This window comes from Arvicola amphibius, chromosome 4 (assembly GCF_903992535.2).
Source record: "Arvicola amphibius chromosome 4, mArvAmp1.2, whole genome shotgun sequence".
In the NCBI taxonomy this organism is placed as follows: domain Eukaryota; kingdom Metazoa; phylum Chordata; class Mammalia; order Rodentia; family Cricetidae; genus Arvicola; species Arvicola amphibius.
In genome coordinates this window covers 63,320,755-63,346,468 of record NC_052050.1, presented here as the reverse complement: position 1 = coordinate 63,346,468, position 25,714 = coordinate 63,320,755, and the positions used below count along the sequence as shown (strand labels likewise).

General features: G+C 48.8%; 1 protein-coding gene across 3 annotated transcripts in view; it reads left to right on the top strand.

The window, feature by feature from the left end:
• Nucleotides 1-25,714, top strand: part of Galnt10 (polypeptide N-acetylgalactosaminyltransferase 10) — a 139,749-nt gene that overhangs the window by 63,294 nt on the left and 50,741 nt on the right. For 2 of the 3 annotated variants that reach the window (XM_038326434.1, XM_038326433.2), the window contains exons 2-4: nt 5,974-6,076; nt 10,167-10,305; nt 21,267-21,433. In XM_038326434.1, the coding sequence (XP_038182362.1) occupies nt 5,974-6,076; nt 10,167-10,305; nt 21,267-21,433 (409 nt within the window). Of the gene's footprint in view, nt 1-5,973; nt 6,077-10,166; nt 10,306-21,266; nt 21,434-25,714 lie in introns of those variants that run through there. The other variant, XM_038326435.1, reaches the window with a different exon arrangement.

Sequence of the window (25,714 nt, the reverse complement as noted above, 5' to 3'; positions counted from 1 at the left end):
CACTCCACAGTAATACTGTAGTCTCTCTTTTACTGAATTTACAGTATTACGGTACTTACAGAAGTAGAATCATGGAGTACACATCCTTCTGTGCCTGGCTTATCTCACTATGCATTACTATGTCTTCAAGATCTATGATGAAGTAGCTATCAAATGTCCATCCCTTCCAAAGCTCAGTAGTGTGCCACCGTGTGTCTGGGCCGTGGCTTATCTATACTGATGGACACTACTTGAGTTGTGTTTTCTAACCGTTATGACCAATGCTGCGGTGGACACCCAGGTCCCAGGCCTCTGTCTCTTCCACCCGTAACTTTAGGTGAGGCATCACGGGGTCACGTGATGGCCGTTTAACCCTTTTGAGAAACCTCTGACCTTGTCCACAATAGCAGTCCTCCCACTAGCATTCTCAACAACACTCCCGTGGGCTCCAGTTTCTCCACCCACGTCCTGCCAACACTCGCTTTCTGTTTACTCAGTTACACTACCCTGCTAAGTAGTAAATGCCGCTTCGTGATAGGTTGAGCCCTAGTTCCCTAAGGACCAGTGCCTGGAGTTCTGAAGGGTCTTGGCGCACTCTGAATGTGAGTCCTTCAGCAGTTGCACTTTGCAGATGTATTCTAGTCCACATCTCGTACCTTGAAGAGCAAAAGATGCGGTTGAAATGAATTCCAGTTCGGCAAAATTTACGCTGTGCCTTATTGTTTAAGAAACTTTTGCATCAGGCATAGTGGTGCACGCCTTTAATCCCAGCACTCAGGAGGCAGAGGCTGGCAGGTCTCTGTGACTCGAAGGCCAGTCTAGTCTACAGAGCGAGTTCCAGGACAGTCAGCGCTACAATACAGGGAGGAGACAACAAACAGCCAACCAAAGAACAATGACAAAAAGGAAAGTCAAGACTAGATTTGAATGAATCAAGCAAAATAGGAGTTTTTCTCTCATAGAAAGGCCTTGAAGGGTGTGTGTATGTGTGTGCATGTGCGTGTGTGCGTGCGTGAGTGCGTGTGTGTGTGTGTGTGTGTGTATGTGTGTGTGTATGTGTATGTATGCACGTGCGTATACGTGCGAGAGCTAAAATGTCTGGTACTTCTACATGAAAATGAAAGCAACCCCAGAGGAAAGACAGACAGACCCTCTGCTACCAGCCTCAAGGGGTAAGATACAGACAGGAAGCTGACTAGCAATGAAGGAGGTAGGTGTGAGAGTTCAAAGCCTGTGGCATCTTTTAGAAATCACCTTAGGCTGAGGTGAGCCCTCTCCCTTTAGAGTTGTGCAGCCCATTAAACTGACCTGAAACCATTTAATCAGAGGATAAAGTTAATCCTCAGAGCCCTTTATGGCATTAAATCCTGTGACTATGTTAGGAATGTCTAATCCCTATGTGACCTTCCCTCCATCCAGAAAAAAAATAAAACAAAGGCATATCTTCCCATTCCTTCATCAGTGAAAATTAGACCTGCTTTTTGGGAGCTCCCAGTTTGGGGAGACAGGCACATCATCAGATGGGTGCTCAGATGGGTGCTTGGAGGAACATGAGATGTGGAGCCCTGAGGATACTCTGGAATGCCAGGGCAGCTTGCATGAGGCTTTCCTCCTGGACCAGCGGGATGCTAAGGGTATCCAGGAAGTGACCTCTCAGCTCCCACTTGGTATTAGATTATGAGAATCTCTGGCAGATGGTGCTAGTGAGATTCAGTTATATTCTTGCACCATTTGGTTCTGGTTAAAATAAAAAAACAAAACAAACACATTTTCTCCAAACAGCAAGTCAGATGGAGTCTGAGGTAGTCAAACTCACTTGATTCTTACTTGAGAGAATAAGAGCGGTCCTCCATTTGGAAAAAGAAACATTTCCTCTAGCTGAGATCAAAGTCATCTCCATCCCTGTGTCTCTCATAGGAGGAAGAGGAGGAGGAGACAGATCAAAGCATGTGGGCGTCAGCACTTTATTCCTGAGCTCCTTGCTCAGGGACCGTCTGTCGTTCCCACCTGCCAAGCACTGGTCCAGACTTCCTCCTACTGTGTGGCTCATGTCTGCCTTTTGAACCTTATTTATTCCTGCCAGATCGGGCTTTTGCCCTTAAGTAAATCTGTCTGTCACCTTCAAGCCTCCATTTCTTGGTTCATGCATCCCCTCCAGTTGGATTCCACAGGCAAATCCCTCCCCATCTTTCACACACACACACACACACACACACACACACACACACACACACTTCTGTAGGAATCCTTACCCAGTCGTCTGGGGGAAGGGGATGCTAATTTTTGTCTCTTCTAAATATCTATAGATTTTTTTCTGTGCCATTTAAGGCAATACACTTACAGTGGTGTGTTTTTTCTTATATCATGTTTTGTTGAGCCCATGAACTGTCTTATTTAGTTATATGTATAAATACTTTTCTCATTGCTATGACAACATACATCGTCAGAAGCAACTTACGGAAGAAAGGTTTTTTTTTGGAGGGGTGTGGGGGGGTGTTTGCATGTAGGCAGTGTATGACGTACATGTCTCGTTCCTGGGGCAGACAGAAGAGGGCATCCGATCCCCTGGAACTGGAGTTACAGATGGTTGTGAACCATGGAGTTACAGATGTGGATTCTGGGAATAAAAACCAGGTCCTTTGAAAGAGCAGCTAGTGCTATCAACCATTGAACCATCTCTCCAGCCCCCAGGAAGGATTTGTATTCATTAATGGTTTAAGGAAGGTTGTGGTCCATCATGTCTGGGATGGCACAGCAGCAGGAGCCGAGTGAGTGAGAGAGCGCTGGGGCCACAGTCAGGAAGCAGAGAGAGAGATGGGAACTGATGTGCAGTTCATTCTCCCTTCTATCCAGCTGGGGACCCTAAACCACAGGGGTGGTGCTATCCACACTCAGGGTGTACTTTCCTTCCTCAGTTAAACCTCCCTGGCAGTGCCTCTCAGACACCCCCAGAGGTGTATCTCCTGGGTCTTCTATTGCTGTGAAGAGACACCATGACCACAGCATCTCTTATAAAAAAAAAAAAAGAAAGAAAGAAAGAAAGAAAGCTTGCTAATAGTCTCAGAGGGTTAGTCCATGATCACCATGGCGCTAGAACACTGCCTGGAAGCTTTACATCCTGGTCTGCAGGCAGAGACACTGAATTTGACGTGGGGTTTTGAAACCTCAAAGCCCACCCCAGTGACACATCTCTTCCCACAAGGCTACACCTGTTCCAACAAGGTCACACCTCCCAGAGAGTTCCACTAACTGGGGACCATGCATTCAAACATATGAGCCAATGGGGGCCATTCTCATTCAGACTCCACACCCAGTATAAAGCAACTCTATGAATTTGGCTAAATAAGTTCTACTTGGTCCACTCTGACCTTGAAGGGAATACTGTGTGTGTGTGTGCGCGTGCGCGTGCATCTGTGTGTGTCTATGTCTATGTGTCATGCATGCACATACGAGGGCTGTCTTAATTAAGGTTTCTATTGCTATGAAAAGACCACATGACCACACTCTTATAAAGGGTGGCTTACATTGTCAAAGGTTCAATCCCTTATCATCATGGTGCGACATGGTGGCATGCAGGCAGACAGGATGCTCGAGAAGTAGCTGAGAGACCTACATTTTGACCAGCAGACCATAGGAAGTGATCAGAGATACTAGGCACGGCTTGAGCATATATGAGACCTCAAAGCCTACCTCCCCAGTGACACACTTCCTCCAACAAAGCCACGCCTCCTAATAATACCACTCCCTGTGAGCTTATTGGGGCCAATTTACATTCAAACTACCACAAGAATCTATTAGAACTATTTATTAGAATCTATTAAACTTCATGTTTGGCATCAAAGAGTGTGTATGTTCCTAAGGAAAATTTTGAATGGTTGGGAGTCTAGAGAATCACCCCAGCATCTGCAGTAAAGTCTCCCCTAATGCATTCTGAGACCTGGATGAACCCCACGACCCTCCTGTAGTTTTGAGGGCCCTAGTCAGCTGGGCCAGGCCCTCGCTGGCAGGCGCTGCCAATTCTGCAGTCTCGGGATTGGACTGTGTGCTTTGACCAATCTTCCTTCTCCAGCAGAATGCAGTTGGCTTTGTTTCTCTGTTCTCTCTTCAAAGGGTGCCAGACACACTAAATGGTGATTAAGCAAAGATTAAAATTCCATTTGGATGAGCGAGTGAGTGGCAGTTGGGACTGTGATCGATTCCTTTGGAATGTTGACCAAGGGCACATGGGTTCCAGACACAGTCGCTCCAGGCACGCCCACATGCGTTTGCAGTTTGCTGTGTAGAGGGATTTCTAGACACTGTGCCAGCCTCTCCAGCTGGCCTACATCCTTACTGCGCTCCTTCCCTTTGTCTTCATCTCCTGTGGCGAGGGGACATTCTGGAAGCTGGGTGTGTGTGTGTGTGTGTGTGTGTGTGTGTGTGTGTGTGTGTATCAGAAGATGATTGCAAGCCAGAAAAAAAGGAAGAAAAATATCTCAACTTTTAGAAACACACCTCTGGATGTGCAGTGTGATGAAGATATCCAAGCACCCTTGGTTGAAAGTCTTGGCGTGCTCTTTTACATAATCGCACGATCAGCGTCACTTAAGAGTTGTGTGTTTGGCGCTAGGAGATGGCGCAGTGGATGAAGCGCTAGCTATGCGAGCGTGACAACCTGATTTCCAGTCCCCAGCGCTCTTGTAAAAGCAGGAGTCCCTCATCCGTCACTTCTTTTCTGTTGTTGGTTTTGTTTTTCAAGACAAGGTTTCTCTGTGGGGCTGTCCTGGAACTCACTCTGTAGGCCAGGCTGATCTGGAACTCACAGGAATCTTCCTGCCTCTGCCTCCCTAGTGCTGGGATTAAAGGTGTGCACCACCACCGCCCAGCCTAACACTTCTGAGGCTCTGTCCTGGGGGTAGCCATTAGCCAACCCCCCTGCAGTTCTAGAGCACTGGGAAGGGGTTTGAGTTGACATGAACCCAAGAATTTAAAGACTTAATCCACCGGGCAGTAGCCTGTGCCTGTAATCCCAGCACTCGGGAGACAAAGGCCAGTGGATCTCTGTGAGTTCCAGAGAGCAGCCTGGTCTATAGAGTAAGACAGGACAGCCAAGGCTACACAGGGAAACCCTGTCTTGGAAATATATATATTGCCATAATTACATTTTACATTGATTACATGTTGGAATGCTAATATTTTAGATATATATGCATGTATTGGGTCTGGAGGGATGGCTTAGCAGTTAAGAGTGTTCACCGATCTTGCAGAGGACCTACATTCAGTTCCTAACACCCATGTCTAGCAGCTCACAACTGCCGGTAGCTCCAGCTCCAGGGAACCCGATGCCCTCTTCTGGCCTCCCGCAGACATACCCACACACAGGCAGCCACATATATACATAATTAAAAAATAAATATATCTTTAAAAACTAAATCTGTTACTAAATCCATGCTCATGTATTTGTTTCCTTGGAGTGCCGAGGACTGAACTAAGGCTTCATGAATGCTAAGCAAGCTCTCCACTGCTGACTACATCCCTTAGTCTCTACTTGTTTTGTTGGGTGACAGTATCTCACAGTATATGCAAAGCTAGCCTAGGACTCGGGGTTTTCCTGCCTCTACCTCCCGGGTGCTAGGATTATGGGAGTGTACCACCAATGGCACCCGGCCTCATTTTCTTTCTTCAGCGTGCAAAGCAGCTTGCTCCTGACGTGACGATCATGTCTGCCTCACTGATCCTTTTTGTTGGGCAGCAACACCCTTGGCACTTTCTCCCATGGATGTTTCTTTCTAAGTTTCCTTCCTCTCCTGGGTGGTGCGTTTCCAGGGGGTGGCACTGAGCTTCTGTGCCCCCCTGGCTTCTGCCCATCTAGCCGGCACATGGCAGGCACTCAGAAAGATGCTGTGAGGGCTGGACAGGTGGTAGTGCTCCCTTTAGGCCCTGGACTTTTGTCACTGCCAATATTCCCCTTTTCTTCCTTTTCACAGTTTCTTCTTTTCTTTTTTTTTTCCAAAGGACTTACACAGTCGACCCAAAAAGACGTTTTTCTTGGGAGATGAACAAAAGCTGAAGGACTGGCACGACAAGGAGGCCATCAGGAGGGACGCGCAGCGTGTAGGTATGGAGGGCTGAGTGTGGGCACCGCGTAACTGTGCGGCCATGGGTGTGTGCATGTGTTGTGCGTGTGTTAAGACCATCTGGACCTCTTGTTCACTTCCTGCCTGCCACCGTCCTTCCTAACACCTGTTCTGACCTCTCCCATCAGCACCAGACCCACTGTCTTCAGGTTTGCCCTGCCACCTTCCAATTAGCAAGTGACCGTGTCTCTAGCAGGTCCCATACTAAAGTAAGTGGCAGTGATTCGAGTTGGCACAGGTTGAACACAGAGCAAGTTCCACTCTCAGCAACCTGATCAGCCTTTATGGCCCACTGAATAAGAGGGGACCTGTACCTCGGAGGTATGATGTCATCTGCCAGCCATCGCACGGGGAGAATAAGGTCATCCTGGGACTTGAACCCAAGTCTGGAAGGCAGAGCCAGTACCTCACCTTCAGCTCCAGTTTCCTTTTGCTAATGGGGCATTGTCGCCTTTCTTGTGAAGCTGGTAGATAAGGGAAAGGCCAGCATGAGGAGGTACAGAGACAGTGTGGAGACTCTTCTCAGTGGAGTCTAGGCAGAGGTCAGGAGAGCAGCTCCAATGCCAGCTGCCAGCATAAGGGGCCACCAATGAAATCGGCCTCCCCATCTGTGGGTGCCCACATGCAGTTTACCTGGGCAACTTCAGAAGGCTTTTTTGAGGGTGCGGAACTAGGCTATGAGGTCGCTCTGCTTGAATGGAAAGTTGATACAGCAGCCCAAGGGATTGAACTCATGTGTGGTGATCTGGGTTAAAGGTGTCCCTTCTAAATTATTTATGACCAAACCAACTCACTACAAAGCTCAGAAGAGAACAGGCATAAGACCTGATCTGATGCCTGGGGCATCCCCAGTCCTGCTGCCCAGCACGCTACTCCGTGTGCCAGGAATATTATATGAACGGGGATGGATGTTGCTTAAATTAAGAAAGGAAACATCTGCAAAGAGACAGCTGGCCAGACAATGGTGCCTGAATCATTAGAATATTGGGCTGGCTAGCAAGGGAAGAAAGAACAGCAAGGGAATTAAGAAAAAAAATGATTGTTTACTTTTTCATTTGTTGAAACAAAATTATATGTAAGTAGTAAAGAGTAAATATTTTTAAAAATTAATTTATAATTGCCTAATTATAAAAAAGGAAAGAGAAAGCGATTGATGAGACTGAGGACTGAGCGTCCTCTTCAGCCGTCACAGTGGACCATGTCCGATGAAAAGACGCAAGCTGCAGCCTTGTCAGGATGCCATGCTGGGGTCCCGCTGGCTGGGCCTTGCTCCCTCTCCTCTGCTGAGCCTTTGGGTCTGATCATTAACAGACCTTCACCCCCGTGTGGGTCTCCTGATGCCTCGCGCCGAGCGTAAGCTCAGGCCTTTCTGCCTGTTGCGCCTCCACAGTATCTGTGTCCTCAGACCCAGAGGGCCATTGGCCTCCAGCAGCGGCTGCTGGGACTGCTGGGACTGGATACTCGGCAGCGGAGACCCGTGAGTTGCTTGTGTCAGTTCTCAGTCACCAGAGGCCCACGGGAACCCCAGAGAGCACGCTCTCTGAGCACCGGAGGCCCGAACACGCTCTCAGAGCACCAGAGGCCCTCCTCAGGCATATTGCACCCAGATTGCCACATGTTTGTCCCCTGAATCTGACTGCAATAGAACTTTCTAAGTAGACCTGGCTTAGTAGATAAGGCGGCTCTTAATTTACCTCTCAACTTTAAAGAGAAATCAAGGCGTGTTTTATCATTGTGGTATCTTAAAAAATAATTTATTTATTTATTATTTATTTGTAGCTGTACTAAGGACCCAACCCAGCAGCTCGTAGGCGCTAGGCAAGCATTCCGCCACTAAAGCTGCATCCTAGCCCTTGTTTATGGCAATTTTGATTTGCACAGAATATTTGCCTCGCTTAGATAGGAATCAGATCACCTCAAGTTTATCTGGTGCTTTACAGTTTACAGAAAGGTTCACTTGTGTGGTCTCTCATTGACTCCCCAGACATGCTGCTAGTATCAGAAGAGACCATTGTAGCTGAGCGAGCCAGGTTTATCAGCTCAGAGAAGGGAAGGTGGACCTGCCTCTTGTCCAGGGGGACTCAGTGGACAGGGGGTTCTGGCTCTGGAGGGAGTGCAGGGAGCTTGGTCTTTGGCCCTCACACCCGGTTCTGTAACCTTTTATGAGTTTCAGTATACCTGCAGAATGAGAGTTCTCCAGTCCACTGTGCAGGGTTGCTGTAGGGACACTAGGAAAAGGATGGATGGTGTGCAGAACAGCACCCTGGCTGCGTGAATGCTGGTACCCCTCCCCTTCTTCTCACTTCCCTATGCATAATTTGGGGGGATGCTTAGGTGACATTAATCTTGATTGTTGAGAGCCGGGTAGGTGGATCTATAGTTAAGAGCATTTGCTGCTCTTCCAGAGGTGCAAGTTTGGTTCCCATGTCTGGTAGCTTACAACTGCCAGGAACTCCAGTTCCAGGGGATCTGATGTCCTCTTCTGGCCTCCACAGGCACCTGCATGCATGCATGCACACACGCGCACGCACGCGCGCACACACACATACACACACACTCTTTAAGATTTCTTTTTAGAGTTATTTATTACATTTTATATGTATGGGTGTTTTGCCTGTGTATGTATATGTATACTCCGTGTGTGCCTGGTGCCCAAGGGGTTCAGAAGAGGGCATCAGATCTGTGTATGTATATCTGTGTGTGCCTGGTGCCCAAGGAGTTCAGAAGAGGGCATCAGATCCCCTAGAACTGGGGTTGTGGATGTCTGTAAAGCACTCTGTGGGTGCTGACCCCTGAACCCAGGTCCTCTGTGTGAAAGTGCTCTTAACTGCTGATCCATCTCTCCAGCCCCACATAATTTTAAAAAAAAAAATAGAAGAAAACTTTTTCTTTTATATCTTCATTGTCTAATTTTTTTTTTTCTTTGAGAATTTCCTGGTAGATTCGTAAAGCTCACCCTGGGTCTGTCTGCCGGGGGCCTCTCCAGAGACAAACAGATCTTTGGGGCTCTGACCTGGTGGCTATAGGTCATAGGGAGGAAGACAAGATGGCATGGGTTTAGGGGAAAGCACCGAGATAAACTGTTCTTCAAGGGAAGAGATGTGCTGCTGTCAAAGATAGTCCGGTTGGGGCCCGAAGAGAGAGCCTTCAGTCTCACGAAGCGTGGTGTCTATCCTTAAAGGTTCCCTTGCATAGCCTGGGAGCAGGCCTATTAATATATGATCCCGTGGTAGCCCACAGTGCATGCCTGTAGCCAGCTTGTCTCTGGCATCCAGGTGGCAGAGGGAGGGAGACAATTTGGCTCCTAGTAAGAGCAGTGAGCAGCCTGTCCACTTTCCAAAGAAACCCTTGGAAAAGAGAGGGGCTCCCACAAGGTGTGGCTGGCTCTTGACCTCCAGAACAGCCCCAGAAGGGTTTGGGACCCAGCGATGAATGGTTGAATCCTCTAATGAAGCTGATGTGGGGACAGTTTGCAAGGAGACAGAAGTAGGAGGCGGGGTGTTTGTGAAGGAAGTAGAACAGCGTGGCTGAGTCTCACCTGGGTCTCTTCCTGTACTCTCCCTCTCTCTGCTTCCTGCATCTCCAAACCTCTCCCATGCACTCCTGCTGCCACTACGTTCTGCTTCACAACAGGTCCAAAGGCTCAAAGCCATGTGACCCCTCTGGAAAAAAATCCTTCCTTGGTTAAGTTGCTTTTCTCAGGTCCTTGGTCACAGTAATACAGAAGTCACTAATATGGCCCATGACCAGGTATAAGATTTTTTTAAAAATGTCGATGTCTTTATTTTATTTTATGTGTATTTGAGTGTTTGGCCGACAAGTAAGTCTGTGTACCTCATGTGTGCAGTGGTCATGGAGGCCATAAGAGGACACCTGATCCCTGGAACTGGAGTTACAGGTGGTTGTGAGCCACCGTCTGAGTGCTGAGTTCTCTGCAAGAGCAGCCAGTGCTCTTAACCACTGAGCCATCTCTCCAGCCTCAGGCTTATCCGCTGTCCAGTCCTCTCCACAGTCTGAACCCCTGTAGATGTCAGGTAAACCAGCAATACTGAATTTGCTCTCTGCCTCTAGGAAATGGAGAACAGGGGAGGCCTTACCCCATGACCGATGCTGAGAGAGTGGACCAGGCATACCGAGAAAATGGATTTAACATCTACGTCAGTGATAAAATCTCCCTGAATCGCTCTCTCCCCGATATCCGGCACCCAAAGTGAGTGTCCCACCTTTCATCTCCTGCTGCCTACGGATTTTGCCCATTGCTCTGGGTTGTGAACTTAGTTACATGAAGTGCCACCGGCCTCCCTGGGAACAGAGCCTTTGCAGAGGCTCCGATTACCCAACCTTCTGCCGCTTGAAGCTGACATGGCCAGGGATGGTACTGTCCGTTGGTCTGTTCCCTCACTCCAGGGGTAGAAGCCGGCAATTCTCAGTCTCTCGAATGGCAGCATCAGTTCACCTGGGAATGTGTTGTGCGTGTGCGTGTGCGTGTGTGTGTGCGCACGCGCGTGTGTGCGTGCATGCATGTAAGAGAGAGACAAGCATGTGTAGAGGTCAGGGGACAGCCTCTGGTGCAGGTCCTTGCCTTCTGCTTTGTTTGCAGCAGGGTCTGTTTGTTGTTCCCTGTGTTTGTTGCTGCCAGCTCCTAGGGAATCCTCCTCTCCCCCTCCCACCTCACTGTCGGAGTGTGGGGGTTACCGATGGTTCACTACTATGTCTGGCTTTATGTGGGCTCTAGCCCTTCAAACCCAGGTCCCCAGGCTTGCTCAACAAACACTCTGCCCCCGGAGTGATCTCTCCAGCCCAGACCTCCACTCAGATTTACTCCATCAAAGCACTGGAGGCTGTCAACTGTCAGTGCCTCCCAGAAGCCCTACAGGTGACTCGGATGCAGCTGCAGGGTACAACAGGAAATCACACAGCTAGGAAGCCTCGTTTAGAAGACAGGCTGTCCCCCAGGACTTTAGGCCCTTTGCACCTTCTGACCCAGAGGGGACAGAAGGGGGACCTGGAGTGCTTGCCTGTGGGATTTACTGTTGGTTTCATGGTCTTCAGTAATGCCCTAGAATCTTCTATTGACATATAAGAGCATTTTTGAGCCACGCTGTGGTGTTGCTGGGTTCAGACCGCTGAGCTGACACTGAGAGTTACCAGACCAAACCCTGTGTCCGACATCTGAAGCACTAGTTGTCATGACTGTAAAGAACTTATACCACATGCCCCAACCTTGCACCATCACGAATTCCCAGGAAGCAACAGTGGCTCATCTCTCACTGTTCTCCTGGTGTGGGCCTTCAACTCTCCGTCCTCCTGTCTCAGCCTCCCGAATAGCTGGGTTAACAGGCCTTTGCATCAGGCCCAGCGCATATACCTCATAAATTCTGCATCGACCGTGAGGAGACTAGATTACATGGGGGAACGTTTTTATATGATTATAGAATAAGGAAATCCTTAACTGAACAGTCCAGAATTGGAAATAGTGTCTACCTGATTGGCTTCTTTTTTTTTTCCTTTCCTTTTCCTTTTCTTTTTTTTTTTTTTTTTTTTGAATTTAATGTGTATGTATGTGAGGGTACACATGCCACAACATGCTCATGTAGATAAGAGGAGGCTTATAGGAGTCAGTTTCCCCTTCCACCTTGTGGGTTCCTGGGACTGAACTCAGGCTTGGCAACAGTCACCTTTACCTGCTGAGCCATCTCTGCAGGTTTTCGTTCTTATTTTGTGCATGTGGTTTTTTTTTTTTTTTTTCTTCCACGTTAGAAACGTTGCCCTGAAGTGTGCTCACAGTTTGGGAGGGAGTCCGTGCTCAGGAGGCCTCTGGCACCTCAGTTAGCAGCCTGTCCGCCCTACCAGCCTCCTGGTTGCTAATGTTGAGTACTTCCAACACTTGTTTTTCACAGCGTTCCTAAGTGTGGAGGCTGAGTTTCCGGCAGAGTCAGCAGATACCTTGAAGCCCTCCTCTGTCCCCAGAGAGGAGGCTTTCCCGCGGTTTGACAGTGGGAGCACCTGAGTAAATTAAAGCGCTTGAGCGGCCTAGTGCCTTCACTTTCTTTTAGCTTAAACAACTTCTCAGGCAGGAGCCGGGATTCCTCTTTGCCTTTTGTCCCTTCAAATGAAGTTTTGGCAGCAGCACGGCAAGAGCAGGATGCAAGGGGCTGTTTGTTTGTAACGGGGCGCCTTTGCTCACGCCAGAAGCTGCTCTGGAGACACCCACCCACGGAGAGCAGGGACTAGGCAGTTTGGTCCCAACTGGCTGCATTGGCATGTGGGAGGTGACCAGCTGGCTCCGAGCAGGCCAGCCCTCTGCACCCCCTGCCCAGTAAGTGTAAGCACAGGCTGGCTGGTGGGCTGGCCCGCTTTCCCTGCTCCTTGGGGAACCCAGCCCAGCTGCTTGGCAACCCAACACAGAGGCTGTTCAGGACCAGGGTGACACAGGGGACCTCGGCTGCAGAAGGGTCGGGTCCGTCGGCGCCTCTGGGATGCACCAGTTGCGTTTTCGGTTTCACAGCACGCTAACTATGCAGCCTGCAGCCACGACCTGCTGGCTCCATGGTGAACATGGAGCATCAGGAAGAAGTGAGTGGGCATGAATGGAATCGTCGTCTACCACCTTCCCACCCCCACACCCCCCTTGGCTTTTTCCTTTTGTGTTAACACGATAAGATTTATGATACGTGCTGCATTTCCTCAAAAGAACTTATGGATTATTGTAATAGGCCAGATTCTCTGGAGTCTCTTTTACAACTCCAGCAGGTTACAGAGTCCGAAGGAGAAGGAAGGTTGAGCTTGTTGCCTCCGACAGACGTATTACACACGCTAATACAACGACATGGTCTGGGGAGATGGCTCAGTGGATAAAGTGCTTGCAGCACACAAGCACACAAGAAGACCTGAGTTCAAGTCCCCAGCACCCACATAAAAGTCAGGTATGGTGGCACATGTGTGCCTCTCCTGCTAGCGGGGGGCAGGGCGTGGGCAGAGACTAGTGGATCCCTAGAGCACAGAGAGAGAGAGGGCTAGGCAGTCTGTGGAGGGTCTGCCAGTGGGTTCTCGTTCAGTATATGTTGTAGAGGGGGAAAGAATCACTCAGGAGAACTAGAGAAACCCCACTGATGACCGATAGCTGCCTCTTCCCACCGCTCAGACCAGGAAAACTCATAATTCACACTTCACGGGGAGGTGGGTGTAGTGTCTGGCAGCACTTCTTTGCCTTAGTGGGAACTCTTTAACCCTCTGGACCAGTCTTGAAAATAATCATAAATTACAAACTGAAAAGATAAAGGTGTTTTTGGGTAACTTAATGTGATGCAAAGCTCAAGGGTCCAGACGTACAGACAGACACTCGACTGTGAACACTGACAGCCAGTCAGAATGTAGTAGGAGTGCAAAGTGGCAGGGAGAGTGGCCTGTGACGATGAGAACAGTCGTCAGTTAGAACAACCTGCCGCTGATAAAGATGTGGCATTAGCAGGACCCCACAGCTGTGCTGTGTTCTGTTTATAAAGCTGCGTAGAGACAGAGGAGATATAGAAAGACCCAAACTCTAGACATACAGATTTTTTTTTATTATATGAGAAGGGTTTTTTGTTGTTGTTGTTGTTGTTGTTAGTTTGTTTGTTTTGGGTTTTTTTGTACGTATGTGTATACATCTGGTGTGTACATGACTGGTACCCGCAGAATACAAAAGAGAACGTCAAATCCCCTGGAACCATAGTTAGATATGGTTGTGAGCTGCCCAATGGGTTCTGGGGACCGAAGCTGAGTCCTCTGTAAGAGCAGCAAGTGCTCTTAACCACTGAACCATCCCTCCAGCTCCCAAACTCCAGAAATAAAACCACCTATGGCTGCGAGGAAAGATGCATAGGCTAATGATGGATTAGCTGTTGCCAGGGGTGGGGGGGAGGATGTTAGAGAACTTGAAGACACAGCAAAGCACACTGCCCAAAATAAAACATAAGGTTTTGAAAAATAAAATGGCTATAAACTCTGAGATAATTGTGAGCCTTCTACTATGCATCTAGTTAGAACCTGTGGCAAAGAGAAAGGAAGTAATGACTTGACCCTCCCCAAACTGGGTGGTAACTGTAAAGCTACATCCAAGAAACTCAGTGAGGAGACTGGGAAGATGGCTCAGTGGGTAGAGCACTTGCCACACAAGCATGAGGACTTGAGTTCGGATCCCAAGAGCTAAGGCAAGATGTGATAAAATGTGTCTGTAATCTCGGTGTTCACACGGCAAGACGGAGACAGAGAGATGAATGCAAGAGAGTCGCTGGAAGCTTGTGGGCCCATTAGCTCGGCATGGACAGCAGCAATGAGACCCTATCTCAAACAAGGTGGAAGGCAAGGGTGGATGCCCAGAGTTGCTCCCTGTCCTCCTCATGTGCAGTATGGGGGGCATATGCTCACATCCGTGCACACAAATGCACACACACATCGTGAAGAATAAGTAATCATCGGCAGCCGCAGGTGGGAGCAGGGAACCAAGCTAAGTGTCTGATGGGAAATGAGAGTGACTTGTGTTAGCTGGGAGCAGCAGAGAAGCTAGAGCTGGTTCTCAGGATACCCTGAAGATGGAGACAGCAGGATCTATCTACCTAGGAGCTGCATGGAAGCTTTCGAAAGAACAGAGTCAAGCATAGTGTCAGGGCTCGTGCCTCAGTCGCCAAAAAGGTGGAATCGTCATTTGCACAGGCAGGGAATGACTTCGGGAAGAGCAGGATTGCAGGGAGGCACCAGAGCAAGACACTGTTAAATACGTAGATATCCACAAGACAGGTGAGTGGAAAATGGAAAAAAGTGGAAATGGGGTTTTTGAGCTGCTGTGCTCAGATTGTGATTTAGGTAACCTTCTACGAAGAGCAAAAGACAGAGATCCAGCAAGGTTATAAGTCTAAACTGACCCGAGACTGGCTGGTGTCAGGTTACATGGATTGTTTGTTGGTTAGTTTTAACTGTCCACAACCTAGAATTGTCTGAGAAACAGCTCAATTGAGAAATTGTCTAGATCAAGTCAGCCTGTAAACATGGCTTGATGCGGTGGGGGGAGGGGTGCAGAGAGGTATTGATTGTTAATTGAGGCAGAAAGACCTGCCTATTGTGGGAGGTGCCATCCCCTGGTTTAAGGTTATGGAGTTTTAAGAGTGGTCTGTTAGCATTTAACAGAGAGCAAGCAGGCAGCACGAACGTTGGTTCTTTCTGCTCTTGACTACAGATGTAATGCAGTCAGCTGTTTTGAGTTCCTGCCTCAACTTCCCCCCATTTCTCATAGTGTCCACACCTGCCCTCCCTGGTGCCATCCAGAGAAGTTGGTTAGACCTTCGGCAGACTAGTGACAGGCTTAGAAGCCACATTACTGATTAGCAGACTCCATCCTTTCCATCCTGATTCGTGTAGTAAAGTGAGCTTGGCGGGCACCTTTCCAAATGGAGTGCTCCAGAAGCGTGCAGGATGTGGAATTCTGGCGTAGGCAGGCTGTGGGCATCCTGACGTGCTAGGTGGTTACTGCGGCAGCTATGGGCCCAGGGCCCCTGTGGGCTGGGAGGTCTGTGCACTGGGAAAGAAAGTACATGATCTTCTGCAGCGTTTCTACCTTCTCAGGAGACTCATATCAACAACTTCCTTCTGAACCACGGAGGGCTTTTGTTTGTTTGTTTGTTTTGTTTTGTTTTTTAAGATAGCAACTATTGATCCATTGGACCCCAATATCAAGATTTAAAGGCTCGCAAGCCTTGAAGCGAAATGGCAGCCAGTACAATTTCTCCGGGTGACTTTTATTTCCTCTGGTTTGTTTAAACCAGATTTCAGCGGGGCTCAGCCTGTGGGTTGAAAATTTGTAGAGATTGATAGCTCGCAAGCAAAGCCTGTCAGCTAAAACTCAAACACGCGTGTATCACCCACAACACAGGCTGCCTAAGAACCACCACAGCCACACCCGCCGAGGGATGATGTTTGTGTGAGTTTGGATTTTCTCATTGTTGTTGTTCTGTTGTTCTTACAAACAGAGGCATTTTTTGAATTTTCTAGAAATAGATATGTTCATCTTTAATTTTAAAAAGCCCCTATTTATTGTGTGCTTTTGATACTGAAAGAATGTAAAAAAAAAAAAGAAAGAAAGAAAAGAGTGAAGGAAAGATGAAGATTATCACCCGTCTTAGTGATCCCCGTCAACCTGATGCAGCCTACAGTCACCCAAAAAGGGTTTCTCAATCGAACAACTGTCTTCATCAGGTTGGCTTGTGGGCGTGTCTTGACAGTTAATCGATGCAGTTGGTTCCAGCCCACTCTGGGCATCACCATTCCTCAGGCAGGTGGTTCTAGGCTATTTCAGAAAGCTAGCTCAGCATGAGCCCGGGAACAAGCCAGCAAGCAGCGAGCCTCCATGATTCGTGCGCAAATTCCTGCCCAGACTTCGCCCAGTGATGGGCAGTGACCTGGAAGTGTATACTAAAATAAAGCCTTTCTTCCCCGCAGTTGCTTTTGGTCACGGTGTTTATCAGGGCGACTGGATGAAAGTAGCACCCCACCTCTCTCCCTCCCCCAAGAAGGCCTGGGCAAGTGTGGCAAGCAGCTTAGTTTAGGGACAGAACAGGGTGCCCTCCTTGCGGCAAGTCCTCCTCTCCACATTTGGCATGGAGTGGAGGTGGGGCCGGCAGTCCTCCATCCCACCCCCCCACACGCTCAGATCCAAGCTCTGCCCAGGCAGGGAATGCAAACCGTTTGATCTTTGCTCATAGTATATATAGCTGTGTGTCGGGTTTGTGTTCCATTTGATTCTACAACATGTGGCTGGACCATTTTATTCTACAAATAACCTCTTTGATTTTGTCATGTTCATGTTTGTCAGCCATAGCTGTGTGATAATCTTCAGGAATAGTCTGTTCGTCCTCCCCTCCGTAGGTATACAATACTGGTACTTTCCAGTTCTTTGCTTCTGGAGACGCCATGGCGGAACGTTCTGGAACTTGTACCTCTGTCCAGCTTGTTTGTCTTCTCTCCTTTCATGAATCGTCAAGTGTCTCGGGGCAAAGTCCATTTCGTTCTGGCATCTGTCAGCCATCACTTAACCCTTGGCTATGACGTCTTAAGGGACACACAGTCCCCTGGTCATTAGCAGAGATAGGATGATCATCATGAGTTTTAAACCAGCTTTAGGCTGGATAGCTACACCCTGTCTCCAAAAAGAAAAGAAACAATTATTTATGACCTGAACAAAGAAGTTTCCAAAACATAGGTTCATAGAGGTAAGGAGCCACCCCCCCCCCCAAAAAAAAAAAAATAGCAGCACAGTCCAAGACCTGGTTGAGACTGCCTGCGTCTGAACTCTGGGGCAAGCAAGGCAGGAATGTAAATCTACGGATGCCTGATTGGGCTGAGGCCCGTGACTAAGTGGCAATAAACTTTGACTAAGTGGCAATAAACCTCATTCCTCTGGCTGGGTCTTGAGCAGGTGCGTGTGGCTGGCTCTCAGCAGAGCAGCTGTGAATGGGGAAGGGCTTCATAAGGAACTTAGCTTTGGTCCGTCCTCTGGTCCCGCTCATCTTCGCACTCCTTGATTCCAGCCAGCTGTGTACTGCTAAGGGTTTGGCCACTGTCGTTTTGGTTTTATGTTTGGTTTTGATGTTCGGTTTCTGTACAGCTAGTGCTGGCCTCGGCCTCCCAGCCTTCCTCTCTCAGCTTCACTGCTGGGAGGACCACATTCATCTCTGAGTACATTGAAGAGAAGGCTGTCTCTCATCGCCAGACAGAAGTAGAGAAGGGCTGGGGCTGCCTGCTTAGGCAGGAGACGGAACATTGGTATGTGCCCCGAGAGCGCGAGCTGAGCCTTAGGCATGCAGTGCGTTCATTTCTCACTGCTCTGAGCCATGTACACCGTGTGACCAGCTGTTTAAGTGGGTTCCCTGATATGATGGGCTGTGACCTGGAATTGTGACCGAGATAAGCAAGCCCTCCTTCCTCTTAAATTACTCTTTGTCGAGATATTTTGTTATCATAACAGAAAGGAAACCCAGAAAGAGCCCCACAAGCACAGCCTGCCAGACTTGTTCCTCAGGTCCAAGTTTCGGTGGGTCCCTGAGGTAGTAGCACATCAAAAGCTGGGGAAGCAGGGACCTGGACGTCACCTCTTAGGAGATGGCTCTGTGCTGGGATGCCAGGACTTGAGAAACCACCAGCCACGTGGTGGGTCCATTTGGGGACACATCATGAGGGTTTGTGGGGGCAGGTAATATCTAAGGAGACTAGGAAGACACTCTTGTGTAGTGCCCCACATTCCCAGGCATGCTTTCTCACCCTTTCTCCCCCCCCCCCCAGGTGCCCTTCCTCACTTCTGGAGTGTGCCCCACTCCCTCATGTTGTTCCCCAGAATGAAGGTGCCACGACACGACCTTGTCCCTTTCCTTTCAGGACTTCAAGACAGTGATGTCACCCGTGGACTGCCATGTCAGTGGGACTCTAAGTGGCTGCCTCCCCTTCCTCAGGGTTCAGGCCTTGCTTCAAGCAGGGAGGACATGACCACCTGGTCTTCCCGGGTCACATCAGCGCTTAGATAGGAAAGCGTCCCATAGGTGTCAACCCATCATGGAGGTGTGGCTCCCTCCTCTTGATCCCCACTCTTTCCCTCTTCTCCCCTCCTCCCTCCCCTAATGCACTGGTAGTGTCACCTCCTTACACGTGCCTCCCCCCAGTGCTCCTCGGGTCACCCCAGGATCCCAGAAACCTTTCCGCAGGGGTGTTGTGAATTTGGATATTTACCGTGGTGACCCTTGAACCCCAGTGTCATGAGAATCGCACAGAAGATTTGTTAAAAACGAACTGCTGGGCCCTGCCCTGAGACCATCACTCTTGTGCAGGTGGGCTGGGCTGGGCCAGAACATTAGCTTTCTAACAAGCTCTTAGGTCTAATGAGGCCGCTAGTCCACGCAAGATAACTCATTCAGAACATCTGCCTTCTTTGCTCCCGCTTCCTTCCCTCTTCCCATCCCACTTCTCTCCAGAAGCAAAGCAGAGTTTATTATAAAGTAAATAGATTAGCTTACTTCTGTAAAAATAAATCTTAGCTGAGCAAATGGACTTAGATATTGTTTGCCCGAATTGGACTCACGCACTTCTTCAAAACCTAAAATGGACTGGGAAGATGGCTCCGTAGATGAGAGCACGTGCCGTGCAGGTGTGAGGGCTTGCGTCTGAACCTCCAGCACCCTTGTAAAAAGGTGGGTGCTGCTGCAGCTGGCGACCCCAGCAGTGGGGAGCTGGAACCAAAGCTTGGGAAGGGCGGGGAATCCTAGGAGCTGTCCAGCCAGCCATCCTCGCCAAAACAGACAGATTTGGGTTCAGTGAGGAACCTTGTCTCAACACACGCACACGCACGCATGCACGCACACGCACGCACACACGCATGCACGCACACCACACGCGCACACACACCACACACGCACACACATACACAAAAAGTCTGGAAAGCTGTAGCAAGGGGAACCTAAGGATGTGTGTCATGTGGCATGGTTTCCACAGTCAGTAAAAAAAAATGAAGGTACGAAGTGTATACTACCAAGTATCCTGGAAAGTACTACAAGGCCATCAAGTTACATCTGCAGCTGTCCATACAAAAAAAGTTGAAACAGTACAGTCATTAGCCAAAAAATCCCATGGCCTCCCGGAAGGAGGGGGAACTAGATGAGGAGACCCAGTGAGAGGCAGGAGTCTTTGAATTACCCCTTTAGAGTTGGCCTTGGAGCTTATGCTTCACACAATCCTATAAACGTAACTAGACCTAAATTAAAGTGCTAGACCTACAGGTAAGTAGCTAAATATAGTAAGTGGACCCAGATGTTCTGTACACATGAGACTACAGAATGAAACATGAGGCAATCACCCAGACAGCTTCAGAACAGAAATTTTGACCGAAATATACACTATAGAAAAAATATGTCATACTATTGCTATCGTTAGTGCTGGGATTGCTTTTCCTGATGGTGTCACATATTATAGGACAAGAAGCAAGTACATAGTTTTGTTAATGTTAGGAACCTAGGTAGGGTTTGTTTTGTTTTAGGTATACATGTGAGTGACTGTGTGTTTGTATGTGCACCACATGTATGCCTGGTACCTGAAAAGGCCAAAGGAGGGCATTGGAACCCCTCTGGAGCTGGAGTTGCAAGGGATTGTGAGCGACCTGATGTGGGTATTGAGAACAGCAAATGCTTCTAACTGTTGAACCATCGCTCTAACCCCAGTAATCTAGCATTTAGCAAACTAAATGCAATATAGAAAACCAAAAGTATAATGAGAAAACTATAGGTCAAAATTCCTAATGAGAATAGATGCAAAACTCCTTAACAAAATAACCATTAAATGAAATATTTAATATTATATAAGGATTATGTACTGTGGCCAGCTAGGCTATCCCAGAAATGCAAGGTTGGTTTAATATAGGACCACCAATCAATGTGATAAACCATACTAATACAGCAGAAGACAAATGTCAGCAAATGCGGGGGGAGGGGAAGCATTTGACAAAATCTAAGGCTTTAGGAAACTTAAGACATTCCACAGACTAAGAATATAAGGAACTTCTTGCTAAGTGGCCAGTAGAAAACTACACTACTCAGGGATGAAGGCCACACCCCTACCGCCAGAAGATCCGGAGCAGGACAAGATGTCTGCCCTTGCCACTTCTACCTAACATTGCTTTATAATCTCTAAGCAGGGCAGTCAGACAAGAAAATAAATAACTAAATTAGTGGATGGCTTCTAGGTTGGAAATTTAGTAAAATTATCTATTGATTAATGACATTCTCTCTCTCTCGTGTGTGTATGTGTGTGTGTGTATGTGTGTGTGTGTGTGTATGTGTGTGTATGTGTGTGTGTATGTGTGTATGTGTGTGTGTGTGTGTGTGTGTGTGTGTATGTGTGCGTAACCCTGACTTCATACAAAGGCAAGGGTCTTTTACACAGGTCCCACTCAACTAGCAGTACTAAGTCACCATGGGACCAAGGACAATAGAGTCCTCGAGCGGCTAAGGTCATTCCATCTCTCTCCTACCCTAATGGCTGGAAAGGTCTTGGGACTCCCATTTAGCCTGACGCCGCATCTGCGATCCGGCCACAGTGTGGAAACTGAATGGTGACTCTGGCCAACCCCCGTCTCCTCTGCTCTGTGCCTCCCTCCAGCTGCAACGGCAAGCGTTACCTGGAGACACTCCCCAACACCAGCATCATCATCCCTTTTCACAACGAGGGCTGGTCCTCCCTGCTCCGCACTGTTCACAGCGTGCTCAACCGCTCCCCCCCACAACTGGTGGCCGAGATCGTGCTGGTCGATGACTTCAGTGATCGAGGTAGGCCCTGCCCGCCCTGGCTCTGCTCCCTGAGCTCTATGCTCACGGTGGGGGGGGGGGGTGCTACCCACAGAGGAGTTCTCCGGCCGTGTGATAACATGATTCCCTATTTACTCAACAGCTACTACACAGACCTTGTACCTTACACACGATCTCATTGCACATTCACAACATCCCAGCAAACGGATCCCATTTTAATCCCTTTTTGTCGGTTTGGAAATGCAAACAGGTGAGCGACAGCTGGCGTAGCCATGGATCACCTGTCTGCCTATTTACAGGATTTGGGTGCTGTTTAAGTTTGCTTTCCATCGCTGTGATAAACACCATAACCCAAAGCAACTTGGAGGAGGAAAGCGCTCACTTTTATGGTCACGGTTCATCACTGAAGAAAGTCAGGTCAGGGATTAAGCCAGAACCGAAGCAGAAACCACAGAGGAACACTGCTTACTGGCTTGATCCCTAACTTCTGCTTAGCTCGCTTTCTTATACAGCCCAGGCCCACCTGCTAGGGATAGCACCACCCACAGTGGCCAGACCCTCCTATATCCATTAGCAATGAAGACAGTGCCCTGCAGACTGGCACACGGGCTAGTCTGATCAAACTGTACTTCAACTGAGCTTCCTTTTGTTCAGGTGACTCTAGGTTGTGTCAGGTTGGCAGTAAAAGCTAATCAGAACATGGGCTGTTGCTTAAAAAAAAAAACAGTTAACTCATTCAATGCTGCTTCCCCTTCCTCCTGGTCACAACATGGCTGCTGAACCTGTGGAAGTTCTGGCCAAAAGACACAGCCTCCTCCTGTCAAGCTTTATCTTCTTTTTCTAGAAGGTTCTTCAGAACCGTTTGGCCAGAACGCTGGAATCTGGTCCCTCTGTCTGTGTGGAAGGCTACCAGCATGAGACTTTGTGTCTGTGGTAGAGGCGGAAGGTTGGGGTTGTTGTAAAAGGGTGTCAAGCCAGTCTGCCTGTGGCATTTACCACAGCATGGCACAGGCACGGAGCTGTGTCTCTGCCTCCAACCGTGTGACCTTATCCGTATACAGAGACTGCATCTCATCTGGGGATGGAAGGACACGGAGGAGTGACTGCCTTCCAGCCCGTGGCCTCCCACTTCTAGGGCATCCGTAAGGTCTGTGCACCCTGTGACGGCAGTGGGAAGCCTTCCTGTCACACAGCTCTCAGCTGCAAGCCTGGAAATAGCCTCTGACCTTGCCCCTGACTCCCACTTTCTCTGCGACCTTAGCCCAGGCTCCTGACCCCCTCTTGTGCTTCAGCTCCCTCGTGTGTGAAAAGGAATAGTTAAGACTGGCTTCCTTTTGGGAGCCCTGACTGTTAAATGGGTTACTAGATACTAGACAGTTAGGTGCTTGGGGCCATGCCTCACCCAGGGAGAATAGAAATAAGGGTTCCCAAAAGGAAGTTGGTCTTAACTATTCCTTACAGGCTTGTCTCTCCATCCCTGTGTCACTGTGACCACGTGCACTGGCTTCCAGGCTCTCCTGTCCGTCCCTGTGTCACTGTGACCACGTGCACTGGCTTCCAGGCCCTCCTGTCCGTCCCTCTGTCACTGTGACCACACACACTGGCTTCCAGGCTCTCCTGTCTGTCCCTGTGTCACTGTGACCACGTGCACTGGCTTCCAGACCCTCCTGTCCGTCCCTGTGTCACTGTGACCACACACACTGGCTTCCAGGCTCTCCTGTCCGTCCCTGTGTCACTGTGACCACGCTCTATTCCAGACTCTCTTCCCTTTAGCCTCTCTGACGTCCTGAGCACTTTCCTTCCTTCTCAACAGAGAGGATTGCCAAGACTCTGGCACTTACGGAATCTCAATTAGTTTGTAATGAAGAAAATCTATAAACCTTCGGGGAATGTCTGGCAGAAACACAGGGTGCAAGAATCGATGTACTTATGGGACATTTTGTGCATCTTTAAGAAAGCAAAAGCTAGGGTGTGTGAATCAAGCACTATATAAATGATGTCCTGAGAAAGAAAAGAATCGGGTGAATGTGTTCAGATAGCATCTGAAGCATCGAGAGCTCCGGTGTGTGGGAAAGAATCATCTCTGTCACGGAAAATAGCTGCATTATATTTTCAGAAAGTGACACTTCCACCGAGGCGGTGAGCCATCTGCATTTTAAGAATTTGCACAGCAGGAGCATTCAGCTGTGCATTTTCTCCTGGTTTTCTGTGATGACTTTAAGCCCAACCGTGAGCGATAGTGTGTGTGTGTATGTGTGTGTGTGTGTGTGTGTGTGTGTGTGTGTGTGTGGTAAGCATGGGCATGAGTTTGAGAACAGGGCAACTTGCAGAAGTCGCTCATCCCCTTCCACCATGTAGGTGCCAGGGACATGGCCATCAGGCTTTTGAGCACCTTTACGCACCAAGCCGTTTCACCACCCAGAGTAAAGCTAACCTTCACATCATTCCTCAGGAGCCTTCTGCCCTGTGTGTTGTTGTTTGCTTGCTTTTGAGACAGAGCCTTTAAATGTCCCGGTGCTTGCCATTCAGCTACTTTGGCTGTCCGGTGAGCCGCAGGATTCACCTGTCTCAGCGTCACCAGCTCTGAGGTTACAAGCATGAACTTACCATGCCCAACTTTCTACGTAGGCTGGAGAATCAGACCCAGGTCCTCTTGCTTCTGCAGCAAGCGCTTGACTGACTGAACCAGCTCCCCGGATTCTGAAACCGAAGTTGAAACGGATTCAGTGTTTCACTGAAAGTGTAATGAGAGGGAAATGAAGCCGGGTGGAGCAGGACATCAGAGTTCCTTGCAGGAAGGTCCCCAGGGAGAGGGCATGGAATTGCTCTGCTGTCCGTCTGTCCGCAGGTGGCTGCTGGGCCACTCTGTCAGCTAAAAGCTGGTGGAAGTGATTTTGACCCAGGGTTGAGAATGAGATGGCGTTTGAGGTGAAATTAAAAGTAAGAGCTTCCTTGCTATGTCACTTGATCAAGCCGAAACCTCCTGCATGTCGCCCATGTTGAGCTCATTAAGTGTGGCACACACAGAGGGAAGTGGCCAGCGACACCGAGAGAGCTCTGACTGTACCAGGTGCTGTTGTGAGCCACCGGTTTGGACGAGAGATTTCCCCCACAGGCTCATGTGTTTGAACACTTGGTCCCCAGTTGGTGGTGCCGTTTGGGGGAGGTAGAGCCTTGCTGGAAGAGGTGGGTCAGTGTTGGGCCCTGAGGGTATAGCCTGGCCCCACTTCCTGTCCACTCTCTGCTTCTATGACCCTGCAGACTCCGTGAGTCCCAGCCATGTGCTCCCTTTGATCTGGCCTCCACCATGCTATCCCGGCCATGATGGACTGGACTTCCTCAAACTGTACCTGAGCTGGAATACAGCTTTTCTTGCCTATGTGGGTTCATGTCAGACCATAAGAACTCTTCTTGCTTTTCTCAGACTCCAGGCCTGTCTTATCAGACATCTGCCACTCCAGAGCCCTCGTTGGCTTGATCTGAGTCCAGAAACACCTTTGAAGCTGTTACCATCTGCCTTAAAATGCTTCTGGTTCTCATAGCTCCAGATAGGCACAGCGCCACAGCCCTGAAGATTAGGAAGGCCAAATCCTCACGTTTGTGTGTCTTTATTCCGAGAATTTCTGAAAGAAGAGAACAGTATCCACTACTCTCCAGCCTTGGAAGCTTAATTCTCTCTCTTTTCCTCTGCTTTCCTGCCTCAAACTAATAATTTTTATGAACATGTAATTTTTACATCGTTAAAAAGAACAAAGGATCAGGCATGTGTCGAGGCCTCTTGTGGTGATATTCATTCCTATAAAGGGTTAACAGCTATGTGCTGCTTAGTCTTGGGAAGCCTGCACACCGAATTCCTTCCAAAACGTTCTCTGATCCCACAATGACTGTTAAAAATTAATTATATTCATTTGCTTCACTTCTTCGAGACAAACACGTTATTTGCAAATGAGTAGGAACTCTCTACAGCTAACCTCTTCCTGACTCCTGTTGCTGCTCTGCTTCTGAGTCCACTCACAAAGGGATTTCCCAGGCACTGTAAATGGTCACAGTGAGGGGAACGCAACAGGGGAGTGGGTGGCTCTGCTTTCTGCCAAGCCTGCTCAGACAGATCCCTTCCTACATGCTGTCCAAATGTAGGCTGGAATGTTCTCCATCTGAACCACTCTCCAGTCTCTCTTCATGAACTCCCAACCCAATGGTCACTTTGCTGGGCCTCACAATGACCAGCTCTGACCCTTCCCAGCCAACACACTGCAGCTTCCCTGGGACAGTCTTGTGACACAGAAGGGAGGGAGACGGACC